The sequence below is a fragment of the Ursus arctos genome, unplaced genomic scaffold (genome assembly GCF_023065955.2).
Source record: "Ursus arctos isolate Adak ecotype North America unplaced genomic scaffold, UrsArc2.0 scaffold_4, whole genome shotgun sequence".
Taxonomy (NCBI): domain Eukaryota; kingdom Metazoa; phylum Chordata; class Mammalia; order Carnivora; family Ursidae; genus Ursus; species Ursus arctos.
In genome coordinates, this window is record NW_026623056.1 from 27,502,839 (window position 1) to 27,516,630 (window position 13,792).

The following is a 13,792-nucleotide window of genomic DNA, read 5'->3' on the forward strand; positions in this document are numbered from 1 at the left end:
TCACTTCAAACTTGACCCTCAAATTTTCTTGTATTACTGGGTGTACTTCCAAATGCTTAATACTGAATAAACAAGTTGTTTAAGCCAGTACAGGTGGTTGGCATGTTTGCTGTCAACAGTAAATGTATTTAGGCATGTCTAGGATTCAAACATATAAGCTCATCACTATTTGCCCATCCTTGCTCTCCAAAGAAGATTCTGATAGGCCAGTAAATTTTTTGTATGTTTCAGATGGGATAATAGAGAGAAATGAAGGAAGAAAAGAAGATCACAAGAATATCAGTAAGGGTGAAAACTGAAAAAGTTTTAATGGGATGAGGACACAGATTGAGAAGGAAACTGGAGGTAAAAACACTGGATTAAGGAGAAGAAAAAGAGTCTGTGGAAAGAAGAGAAGGCTACCCATCTCCTTTGCAGTGCTTGAGAAATATGTATAAAGGATACGTGACAATTTGAAATTTGTTGAGTACATGAACTGCGGGTAAATTTTAAAGAAAACATATATCGAAAGTGAAGTACAAAGATAATGGCTTGTAATCCTTGTATGAGGAAAGTAGGAGGTAAACTCCACCATTTTCCATTACTACACTTCCAAACTAATTGCTAATGGAGACAAAATGCTACCACAAATATTCCTTACCATATTATTTAAGACTAGTTGTCACCTATGTGAATAGAAATCTTAGCCATGGTTAAATAAAAATTCCTTATATCCATTAATTCCTGACAACTATGATACAGAGAGGGACATGTGCAAAAACAGTTATAAACTCATAGTCTCAAGAAATAGAATCTCATATCTCAAGTCCTTCCATCTTATATTAAAACGGTATGATACTCCAACCCCCACAGGTGAACATATTCTGCCAAATAGCATTTCTCACAGAAAATCCTATTCAACTGCCAGCCACACAATCTAACAATGTCAGAGAGCTAAGGGAAAGTAGCTCAAAAAACAACACTGTAAGAAACACAACACACAAATCACAACGAGAAATGGAAGTTTTACTCCAGTCACCTCAAAAGTTTCAATAAAAAATGGAAAGAGAGGGACACTCAAAAGTACACTCTTCTTCTTCTATTCCAGGGAATACAGTACCCAAAGAAAACACTAGTCAGACCATGGAGACCAGCAGAGAATCGCAAACCAGCACTATCTCACCAGGGATCACATCAACCCCTTCATCCTCTGCAAGTGGATACACTCCTATGGACGACATTTCCCAGGACACAGCCACCTCTGCGACAGCAAGCAGTCCATCTCCTTCCCGTGTCAGCCACAAGCCTTCCACATCGTCAGAAGTGCCCACGTCCTCAGCCTCCACAGGTGACATTTCATCCTCTTCTACTGTAAGCAGCACACCTCCCATGACATCAGAGGTCCCCACAGCACCAACTACAACAGACACGCCAGGAGGAAACACAAAACACACGTCACAAACTGAAACGGGAAGTTTTAGTCCAGTCACCTCAGCAGTCTCCATGACAACTGAACGAGAGGGCTCCTCAACAGCACACCCTTCCTTCACTTCCGCTCCAGAGACAACGGCATCATCTCAGCGCCACACGAGTCAGACCATAGAGACCAGCAGAGAATCGCCAACCAGCACTATCTCACCAGGGATCACATCAACCCCTTCATCCTCTGCAGGTGGATACACTCCTATGGACGACATTTCCCAGGACACAGCCACCTCTGCGACAGCAAGCAGTCCATCTCCTTCCCGTGTCAGCCACAAGCCTTCCACATCGTCAGAAGTGCCCACGTCCTCAGCCTCCACAGGTAACATTTCATCCTCTTCTACTGTAAGCAGCACACCTCCCATGACATCAGAGGTCCCCACAGCACCAACTACAACAGACACGCCAGGAGGAAACACAAAACACACGTCACAAACTGAAACGGGAAGTTTTAGTCCAGTCACCTCAGCAGTCTCCATGACAACTGAACGAGAGGGCTCCTCAACAGCACACCCTTCCTTCACTTCCGCTCCAGAGACAACAGCATCATCTCAGCACCACATGAGTCAGACCATGGAGACCAGCAGAGAATCGCCAACCAGCACTATCTCACCAGGGATCACATCAACCCCTTCATCCTCTGCAGGTGGATACACTCCTATGGACGACATTTCCCAGGACACAGCCACTTCTGCGACAGCAAGCAGTCCATCTCCTTCCCGTGTCAGCCACAAGCCTTCCACATCGTCGGAAGTGCCCACGTCCTCAGCCTCCACAGGTGACATTTCATCCTCTTCTACTGTAAGCAGCACACCTCCCATGACATCAGAGGTCCCCACAGCACCAACTACAACAGACACGCCAGGAGGAAACACAAAACACACGTCACAAACTGAAACGGGAAGTTTTAGTCCAGTCACCTCAGCAGTCTCCATGACAACTGAACGAGAGGGCTCCTCAACAGCACACCCTTCCTTCACTTCCGCTCCAGAGACAACGGCATCATCTCAGCACCACATGAGTCAGACCATGGAGACCAGCAGAGAATCGCCAACCAGCACTATCTCACCAGGGATCACATCAACCCCTTCATCCTCTGCAGGTGGATACACTCCTATGGACGACATTTCCCAGGACACAGCCACCTCTGCGACAGCAAGCAGTCCATCTCCTTCCCGTGTCAGCCACAAGCCTTCCACATCGTCGGAAGTGCCCACGTCCTCAGCCTCCACAGGTGACATTTCATCCTCTTCTACTGTAAGCAGCACACCTCCCATGACATCAGAGGTCCCCACAGCACCAACTACAACAGACACGCCAGGAGGAAACACAAAACACACGTCACAAACTGAAACGGGAAGTTTTAGTCCAGTCACCTCAGCAGTCTCCATGACAACTGAACGAGAGGGCTCCTCAACAGCACACCCTTCCTTCACTTCCGCTCCAGAGACAACGGCATCATCTCAGCGCCACACGAGTCAGACCATAGAGACCAGCAGAAAATCGCAAACCAGCACTATCTCACCAGGGATCACATCAACCCCTTCATCCTCTGCAGGTGGATACACTCCTATGGACGACATTTCCCAGGACACAGCCACCTCTGCGAAAGCAAGCAGTCCATCTCCTTCCCGTGTCAGCCACAAGCCTTCCACATCGTCAGAAGTGCCCACGTCCTCAGCCTCCAAAGGTGACATTTCATCCTCTTCTACTGTAAGCAGCACACCTCCCATGACATCAGAGGTCCCCACAGCACCAACTACAACAGACACGCCAGGAGGAAACACAAAACACACGTCACAAACTGAAACGGGAAGTTTTAGTCCAGTCACCTCAGCAGTCTCCATGACAACTGAACGAGAGGGCTCCTCAACAGCACACCCTTCCTTCACTTCCGCTCCAGAGACAACGGCATCATCTCAGCGCCACACGAGTCAGACCATGGAGACCAGCAGAGAATCGCAAACCAGCACTATCTCACCAGGGATCACATCAACCCCTTCATCCTCTGCAAGTGGATACACTCCTATGGACGACATTTCCCAGGACACAGCCACTTCTGCGACAGCAAGCACTCCATCTCCTTCCGGTGTCAGCCACAAGCCTTCCACATCGTCAGAAGTGCCCACGTCCTCAGCCTCCACAGGTGACATTTCATCCTCTTCTACTGTAAGCAGCACACCTCCCATGACATCAGAGGTCCCCACAGCACCAACTACAACAGACACGCCAGGAGGAAACACAAAACACACGTCACAAACTGAAACGGGAAGTTTTAGTCCAGTCACCTCAGCAGTCTCCATGACAACTGAACGAGAGGGCTCCTCAACAACACACCCTTCCTTCACTTCCGCTCCAGAGACAACGGCATCATCTCAGCACCACACGAGTCAGACCATGGAGACCAGCAGAGAATCGCCAACCAGCACTAACTCACCAGGGATCACATCAACCCCTTCATCCTCTGCAGGTGGATACACTCCTATGGACGACATTTCCCAGGACACAGCCACCTCTGCGACAGCAAGCAGTCCATCTCCTTCCGGTGTCAGCCACAAGCCTTCCACATCGTCGGAAGTGCCCACGTCCTCAGCCTCCACAGGTGACATTTCATCCTCTTCTACTGTAAGCAGCACACCTCCCATGACATCAGAGGTCCCCACAGTACCAACTACAACAGACACGCCAGGAGGAAACACAAAACACACGTCACAAACTGAAACGGGAAGTTTTAGTCCAGTCACCTCAGCAGTCTCCATGACAACTGAACGAGAGGGCTCCTCAACAGCACACCCTTCCTTCACTTCCGCTCCAGAGACAACGGCATCATCTCAGCGCCACACGAGTCAGACCATAGAGACCAGCAGAGAATCGCCAACCAGCACTATCTCACCAGGGATCACATCAACCCCTTCATCCTCTGCAGGTGGATACACTCCTATGGACGACATTTCCCAGGACACAGCCACCTCTGCGACAGCAAGCAGTCCATCTCCTTCCGGTGTCAGCCACAAGCCTTCCACATCGTCAGAAGTGCCCACGTCCTCAGCCTCCACAGGTGACATTTCATCCTCTTCTACTGTAAGCAGCACACCTCCCATGACATCAGAGGTCCCCACAGCACCAACTACAACAGACACGCCAGGAGGAAACACAAAACACACGTCACAAACTGAAACGGGAAGTTTTAGTCCAGTCACCTCAGCAGTCTCCATGACAACTGAACGAGAGGGCTCCTCAACAACACACCCTTCCTTCACTTCCGCTCCAGAGACAACGGCATCATCTCAGCACCACACGAGTCAGACCATGGAGACCAGCAGAGAATCGCCAACCAGCACTAACTCACCAGGGATCACATCAACCCCTTCATCCTCTGCAGGTGGATACACTCCTATGGACGACATTTCCCAGGACACAGCCACCTCTGCGACAGCAAGCAGTCCATCTCCTTCCCGTGTCAGCCACAAGCCTTCCACATCGTCGGAAGTGCCCACGTCCTCAGCCTCCACAGGTGACATTTCATCCTCTTCTACTGTAAGCAGCACACCTCCCATGACATCAGAGGTCCCCACAGTACCAACTACAACAGACACGCCAGGAGGAAACACAAAACACACGTCACAAACTGAAACGGGAAGTTTTAGTCCAGTCACCTCAGCAGTCTACATGACAACTGAACGAGAGGGTTCCTCAAAAGCACGCCCTTCCTTCACTTCCGCTCCAGAGACAACGGCATCATCTCAGCACCACACGAGTCAGACCATGGAGACCAGCAGAGAATCGCCAACCAGCACTATCTCACCAGGGATCACATCAACCCCTTCATCCTCTGCAGGTGGATACACTCCTATGGACGACATTTCCCAGGACACAGCCACCTCTGCGACAGCAAGCACTCCATCTCCTTCCCGTGTCAGCCACAAGCCTTCCACATCGTCAGAAGTGCCCACGTCCTCAGCCTCCACAGGTAACATTTCATCCTCTTCTACTGTAAGCAGCACACCTCCCATGACATCAGAGGTCCCCACAGCACCAACTACAACAGACACGCCAGGAGGAAACACAAAACACACGTCACAAACTGAAACGGGAAGTTTTAGTCCAGTCACCTCAGCAGTCTCCATGACAACTGAACGAGAGGGCTCCTCAACAGCACACCCTTCCTTCACTTCCGCTCCAGAGACAACGGCATCATCTCAGCACCACATGAGTCAGACCATGGAGACCAGCAGAGAATCGCCAACCAGCACTATCTCACCAGGGATCACATCAACCCCTTCATCCTCTGCAGGTGGATACACTCCTATGGACGACATTTCCCAGGACACAGCCACCTCTGCGACAGCAAGCAGTCCATCTCCTTCCCGTGTCAGCCACAAGCCTTCCACATCGTCGGAAGTGCCCACGTCCTCAGCCTCCACAGGTGACATTTCATCCTCTTCTACTGTAAGCAGCACACCTCCCATGACATCAGAGGTCCCCACAGCACCAACTACAACAGACACGCCAGGAGGAAACACAAAACACACGTCACAAACTGAAACGGGAAGTTTTAGTCCAGTCACCTCAGCAGTCTCCATGACAACTGAACGAGAGGGCTCCTCAACAGCACACCCTTCCTTCACTTCCGCTCCAGAGACAACGGCATCATCTCAGCGCCACACGAGTCAGACCATAGAGACCAGCAGAGAATCGCCAACCAGCACTATCTCACCAGGGATCACATCAACCCCTTCATCCTCTGCAGGTGGATACACTCCTATGGACGACATTTCCCAGGACACAGCCACCTCTGCGACAGCAAGCACTCCATCTCCTTCCCGTGTCAGCCACAAGCCTTCCACATCGTCAGAAGTGCCCACGTCCTCAGCCTCCAAAGGTGACATTTCATCCTCTTCTACTGTAAGCAGCACACCTCCCATGACATCAGAGGTCCCCACAGCACCAACTACAACAGACACGCCAGGAGGAAACACAAAACACACGTCACAAACTGAAACGGGAAGTTTTAGTCCAGTCACCTCAGCAGTCTCCATGACAACTGAACGAGAGGGCTCCTCAAAAGCACGCCCTTCCTTCACTTCCGCTCCCGAGACAACGGCATCATCTCAGCGCCACACGAGTCAGACCATAGAGACCAGCAGAGAATCGCCAACCAGCACTATCTCACCAGGGATCACATCAACCCCTTCATCCTCTGCAGGTGGATACACTCCTATGGACGACATTTCCCAGGACACAGCCACCTCTGCGACAGCAAGCACCCCATCTCCTTCCAGTGTCAGCCACAAGCCTTCCACATCGTCAGAAGTGCCCACGTCCTCAGCCTCCACAGGTGACATTTCATCCTCTTCTACTGTAAGCAGCACACCTCCCATGACATCAGAGGTCCCCACAGCACCAACTACAACAGACACGCCAGGAGGAAACACAAAACACACGTCACAAACTGAAACGGGAAGTTTTAGTCCAGTCACCTCAGCAGTCTCCATGACAACTGAACGAGAGGGCTCCTCAAAAGCACGCCCTTCCTTCACTTCCGCTCCCGAGACAACGGCATCATCTCAGCGCCACACGAGTCAGACCATAGAGACCAGCAGAGAATCGCCAACCAGCACTATCTCACCAGGGATCACATCAACCCCTTCATCCTCTGCAGGTGGATACACTCCTATGGACGACATTTCCCAGGACACAGCCACCTCTGCGACAGCAAGCAGTCCATCTCCTTCCGGTGTCAGCCACAAGCCTTCCACATCGTCAGAAGTGCCCACGTCCTCAGCCTCCAAAGGTGACATTTCATCCTCTTCTACTGTAAGCAGCACACCTCCCATGACATCAGAGGTCCCCACAGCACCAACTACAACAGACACGCCAGGAGGAAACACAAAACACACGTCACAAACTGAAACGGGAAGTTTTAGTCCAGTCACCTCAGCAGTCTCCATGACAACTGAACGAGAGGGCTCCTCAACAGCACACCCTTCCTTCACTTCCGCTCCAGAGACAACGGCATCCTCTCAGCGCCACACGAGTCAGACCATGGAGACCAGCAGAGAATCGCCAACCAGCACTATCTCACCAGGGATCACATCAACCCCTTCATCCTCTGCAGGTGGATACACTCCTATGGACGACATTTCCCAGGACACAGCCACCTCTGCGACAGCAAGCAGTCCATCTCCTTCCCGTGTCAGCCACAAGCCTTCCACATCGTCGGAAGTGCCCACGTCCTCAGCCTCCACAGGTGACATTTCATCCTCTTCTACTGTAAGCAGCACACCTCCCATGACATCAGAGGTCCCCACAGCACCAACTACAACAGACACGCCAGGAGGAAACACAAAACACACGTCACAAACTGAAACGGGAAGTTTTAGTCCAGTCACCTCAGCAGTCTCCATGACAACTGAACGAGAGGGCTCCTCAAAAGCACGCCCTTCCTTCACTTCCGCTCCAGAGACAACGGCATCATCTCAGCACCACACGAGTCAGACCATAGAGACCAGCAGAGAATCGCAAACCAGCACTATCTCACCAGGGATCACATCAACCCCTTCATCCTCTGCAGGTGGATACACTCCTATGGACGACATTTCCCAGGACACAGCCACCTCTGCGACAGCAAGCAGTCCATCTCCTTCCCGTGTCAGCCACAAGCCTTCCACATCGTCAGAAGTGCCCACGTCCTCAGCCTCCACAGGTGACATTTCATCCTCTTCTACTGTAAGCAGCACACCTCCCATGACATCAGAGGTCCCCACAGCACCAACTACAACAGACACGCCAGGAGGAAACACAAAACACACGTCACAAACTGAAACGGGAAGTTTTAGTCCAGTCACCTCAGCAGTCTCCATGACAACTGAACGAGAGGGCTCCTCAACAGCACACCCTTCCTTCACTTCCGCTCCAGAGACAACGGCATCATCTCAGCACCACACGAGTCAGACCATGGAGACCAGCAGAGAATCGCAAACCAGCACTATCTCACCAGGGATCACATCAACCCCTTCATCCTCTGCAAGTGGATACACTCCTATGGACGACATTTCCCAGGAGACAGCCACCTCTGGGACAGCAAGCACTTCATTGCTTTCTGATATGAGCCACAAAACTTCACCTTGGTCTGATGGCGTACAGCCATCCAAATCCCATGCTTTCTCTGAGTCTACTTCCTCTGGTAATTTGGCCTCTGCTGAGACCACATCGAATTTCTATAGTTCAACTAGTAATTCTTCATTCACTCAATTAGCTCCTGTCTTTGTCGTCACTTGGAACTCCACCACCTTGTTCTCAGGTCCCTCTACTCCTCTGTCTATTACCAGCACCCTCCCACCATCCACAGCATCTTCAAGCTCCGCTGTGAAGACTCAGACATCAGGTAGGTGTTGTCTCCAGCATCTTGGTCTCTCAGGATGGCCCTATTGGCTCAATTCAGCCTAAGCAGTGCTTGAGAACGGATGGTGATTTAACATTACCAGGCTAGGATTAAGGACAGGTCCACAAGAAGATGAAGTGAATGGGAGTGTGGTGAGTGACAGGTCACCTTTCCCTCTACCCCAGGAGACAGTTGCTTATGTGCAGGAAGCAGTTTGGGTGGGGCCAGAAGGTAGACAAGAGAGTTTCTGGCTGTCTCTCCCAGCTCCTAAAGTCTGTGACTCTCTTTGACTCTACTGCTTTCTGACTAGAAGACCCACTCCAGTTCTCTCTCCCTGCATGTCCAGGAACAATCACAACCTCACTGAGGATAGGCAGCCAGAGAAGGACAACACCATCAGTACCCTCAACAACCTCCCAGACCCATACAACCTTCTCACCTAGACCGTCCATAGGCACACACTCAACAGCTGCTCCAATCCCTATCAAGCCCGAGAACAGTAAGTGAGTCTGTAGGTCTGGGGTCCCTCCACTCTGGGATGGAGAAAATTGAGCCAGATATGGATGCTGTAGTTATAGCAGCTTGATTAGATCTACCAGTGAGGGCCCTTTTGGGTAGCTGGGGGAGCTGGGTCTGTGGATCTCTCTACTGCCTCATCTGGGCCATGGGATGTCCAGCTGCTCCCATATCCCCTTTAGAGGATAATGTAACTGAATACTCAGTCTCAGCCTGCTTGCTCATAGACCGCTCTCTCAGGTCTAAGCTCTCACGGGGAAGTATGAGACAGCCTCAGAGTTGGGTGCTGAGGGCTGGCTTTGTACATGGCCCTGGGCTAGGAGGTGGAGATAAGAAATGATCCAGGTGCTGTTTGGTAGGAGACAGATCTCCTGCCTTGTTAGGTGCAATTAGAGGAATAAATGTAGGGTGTTAGACAAGGACAATGGAAGGCCCCTAGGGGATGTAGGGATGTGCTCAAGGTGAAGAGGAGGGTTACTGGAAAGAAGGAATAGGAGCTGGGGCAGGGGAAGCATCCCAAGCAGGCAGGAGGGCTTGAAGAGCTGGAATAAAGGTGTAGACATGAAAAATAGTCCTAGTATTGCATGGGGAGGATATCCCCAAGGCGCTTGGGGGTGCTGGAAACAAGGTGAAGAGTATTGAGAAATGAAGCTGACATGTGAGGGAACCAGGGAGGACATGGTTAGATCTCTATTTATGAATGGTACTATGGGGTTTGGGGTGTTGGATGAATTTTCAGGAGATCAGGAGAGCTGTATACAGACCGCTGTGGTTTTCCAAGCAAACCAGGGGAGGGCAGCCAGGAAAGAAAGGAGGAGACCCATTTGAGAAGTATTTAGGACAAGTTTTCTCAAACTAGAGCCCAAGGACTTCTAAGGGGTCCAAGGACAAATTCTGGGGGGTCCACCAGTGTATCTAGAGAAATACCGTCTTAGGAAACAAGTCTCATTCTATGAAATGGTATTTCAATTACTGATCTTCACAACACTGGAGGAGTTTGTCTTTGAACCCTTGAAAGAATTTTGAGAACCATAACAGATGCAGAATAACTTGGTATTCTGACAGCAGGACCTGTTTTTCTTCAAAATGGTAGGATGAGATTTCCCACTAAAGGGGTAAAATGAAGAGATGGGTTAAATGTAAGCAGAGAGGGGGACAGAGGGTCCTTGAGGGGTCCCAGTTGGGTGGAGGAGCAGCTTGGGGAAGCTCTCTGTCAGCCCTAAAGAAGTCAAGGCCCTTGAGAATTTCCTGCCCTTCTTTGTACTGGCCCAGGTGTTTCCCTCTTCCCCTACGGGTCAAGTGTCGGAGACCGGGAGTTTGTCAAGAAGACCGTGGACTTCACTTCCCCACTCTTCAAGCCCCAGATTGGCTTCCCTCTTGGCTCCTCTCTCCGGGACTATCTCTATGTGAGTCCCCAGCTGCAGCTCAAAGGGCAGGACCCGTGACCTGTGTTCCCCAGACTCTGCTTCTTTCTCCAGGGGCTTGGAGATGGCCCTGTGACCATGACCCTGGCCCAGAGGAAGGGAGAATGCAGCAAGCAGCACTTGTGAGGCACCTACGGTGTCCCTGCCCTGGCGCAGTTTGCACGTACAGTCTTTAATGCCCGGCTGCCGGCTGAGGACCACTGGGAGCTAGGCCAGGCCCTCCTACCCTCATGGACAAAAGTGTGTTTACCTTAGTAGAGAGGTCTCGGGGCCCTGTAAGCTCTCCCCTGATCTCCGGGCCTTTATATGCGTAGGAAGCTCTACTTGGGAAACTGTCTTTTAATGCTGTTTCTATGAGTATCTCCTGGCTCCTTGGTCCAAGTACACCTTGTCTCCTGGCAGAGAGTTGGAATGGCAGTCGTGGCCCCTGTAGGTCTCTGTGGTGGGGGTGGGGGGCTGGGGCAGGACACACTAAGATAGGGCAACACAGCGTTGGGACTGAGGGTAGCAATCCTCTTAGCCTCGTCTGATGTGGATGGAGCCTCAGGATGGCTCTGCGGGGACTCACCCACAGGGCTCTGCTCTGTGATGGGACTGTCTATAGGTGGGAAGCAGGGCAAACCTACCATGTCAGGAAGGACTTAAAACAGAGGAGCGTCTGCAGGTGAGGAGCATTTGTGTGAGAACTGTGTAAAGGGGGCCCTCCCAGCCGGCAGCGAGATGAATGAGATGACCTTGCAGAAGTTGCTGACATCTCTACAGTTCTACCCAGAGAGGTCCTTGGGGGTCACACTTCTGAGGAGCTGGCCGAAGGCTGGGATGTTTTCTCCCTGCCCCCGTCCCTCTCTCCCTCCCTAAATACTAACCAGCGAACTTTTGTGTTCAGTTCACAGATAATGGCCAGATCATTTTCCCGAAGTCAGAGTATCAGATTTTCTCCTACCCCAATCCCCCTCTTAGAGGCTTCACAGGCTGGGACCCTGTGGCCATGGTGGCTCCATTCTGGGATGATGCTGATTTTTCCAGTGGCCGGGGAACCATATTTTACCAGGTGAGCCTTTCAAAGTCCAGCATTCAGGATCCCCCAGCATCCAGCAAGGAGAGACAAAGGGCTATGTGGAGGGTGTGCAAGTGCTCCTGCCGGCAGAGCCTGGGCTGTGTGGGCAGGGGGTGATGTTTAAATATGAGGGTGGGGAGGAAGCAGAGCAGGACTGTTACATAGACTTGGGAATACTCTTTCACGACCATGAGAAGGCCTGCAGGTGGGACCTTCATTTCCTTGTCTTATCTGCTTTCCTTCCCTAGGAATATGAGACCCTCTATAATGAATACAACCCGCTAGTCTGGCAGGTGGAGTCTTGGATTAAAGAGTTCACATACACCTGGAACTATAAAGCCATGTGGACCCTAAAGGTCACGTGGGTCAATGCCCCTGCTTATCCCTCCCGGTGGACCTTCGGGGTAAGTGGACCAATGGATAGCTCCCTGTGAACCATCTGGAAGTCAGACAGCCTAGAACCCTGGGCAGGGGCCATTCTTCTAACATGCGCTCTGATTCAGGGACAGATTGTGAGTTATAGCACCTTCTCACCCCACCGTGTTTGCTGAGCACTCACCTAGTACTCATTGGGTTGGAACATAGGAAATGGAGTTTTGTAAGTCAATTTTGTAAGTCAAAAAATGGCTGGCTATTGGCAATTTTATATGGCTCAACCTGATATTATTACCCACATTTTAGAGATGAGGAAGACAATGGTTAGAGAGGTTAAGCAATCTGCTCAAGGTCACCCAGCTACCAAATGACAAAGCCAAGCTTGGAACTGAGGCTTTCTGACTTCCAACTCCAGCCCTCAGAAGCAAAGCCATCCAGTGGCAATTGTCATCCCACACAGTGTCCTCAGTCTTCCCCCCTGGGACTCAGCTCTTACAGCCCTTGTGTGTGGTCTAAGTCACTCACTTCTTCATTGGTTCAACAAGGTCATTGGTTACCTACTTGGTACAAGCCGTGCTTGGCATCTGCCTTCAGAGAACCTCCAGTCTCACCTCTGTGGTCCATCCACAATATTCAGGTTGAGGGGACATTTGAACAATGTCCTTAAAAAATTCCCAGAGGAAGTTAAATAGGCCTCTCTCGGCTCTCTGGGGGTGGTGGATAATCTTTCTGAGTCCTGAAGCTTTTTCACACAAACTGTCTTCTCACTGGATCCTAATCCAGGGCCCTTTATCACCCCTCCCTGGACCGAAGTCACAAAGAAGGCAAATCCCACCATGGTAGGTGCTTTGACCCCTACGGTGAAAGCTGCCCAAGTTTGGCACAATTCCAAACTTGCTCTGTGTAGGCCAGGAAACAATGATGTGTGTGTCCAGGCAGGATGGTGCCTGGGGTGATGGGACATTGGGGAGGAGACCCCAGATCTCTCACAGGCATCCCTATGTTTGTCTCCAACCGACCTCCAGACCAACACTTACCAGGCCATCCTCTCCACGGATGGGAGCAGGTCCTATGCCCTGTTTCTTTACCAAAGTGGTGGTATGCAGTGGGACGTGACCCAGCGGCCAGGCAACCCAGTCCTCATGGGCTTCTCCAGGTAGGACGGGGATGGACAGTCAGCACCGAGCAGATACTAGAAAGTGGTGCAGGGTGGGGTTTTTGGTGCACACCCACTCTCACCCCCCCCCCCAGGACAAGGTATGAATCCATCTTGCTGATGTCTCAGGCTCACACCAACTCCAGTTCCCACTCCTTGCTGTTTTACATTAAAAGATGCCCATTCACCCGGCCATTCTCTTTCCCAACTCAATCCCCATGCTTCATAATAATTCCCAGAACTTTGACTTCTCTGATTTCTACTGACATTGGCCAACCTCTCTTGACCTCTCAAGTATCATAATAATAACAGCCAACATTTATTACACTAACTACCTTAATATGCATTATTTCATTCAATTATCACAACAACCCATGAGGGAGATACTCTTTACCACTCATTCTACAGATAAGAAAACT

General features: G+C 50.9%; 1 protein-coding gene across 1 annotated transcript in view; it reads left to right on the forward strand.

Annotated features, from left to right (window-relative positions):
- Positions 1-1,185: 1,185 nt before the first annotated feature.
- The window catches only part of MUC4 (mucin 4, cell surface associated), a 31,360-nt gene continuing 18,753 nt past the window's right edge, over positions 1,186-13,792 (forward strand). The window contains exons 1-10 of the mRNA XM_057306667.1: positions 1,186-4,063; positions 4,844-6,343; positions 6,559-6,799; positions 7,124-7,230; positions 7,469-8,848; positions 9,192-9,344; positions 10,634-10,767; positions 11,672-11,836; positions 12,091-12,246; positions 13,243-13,373. Of these exons, the coding sequence (XP_057162650.1) occupies positions 1,210-4,063; positions 4,844-6,343; positions 6,559-6,799; positions 7,124-7,230; positions 7,469-8,848; positions 9,192-9,344; positions 10,634-10,767; positions 11,672-11,836; positions 12,091-12,246; positions 13,243-13,373 (6,821 nt within the window). The 5' untranslated portion in view covers positions 1,186-1,209. The remainder of the gene's footprint in view (positions 4,064-4,843; positions 6,344-6,558; positions 6,800-7,123; positions 7,231-7,468; positions 8,849-9,191; positions 9,345-10,633; positions 10,768-11,671; positions 11,837-12,090; positions 12,247-13,242; positions 13,374-13,792) is intronic.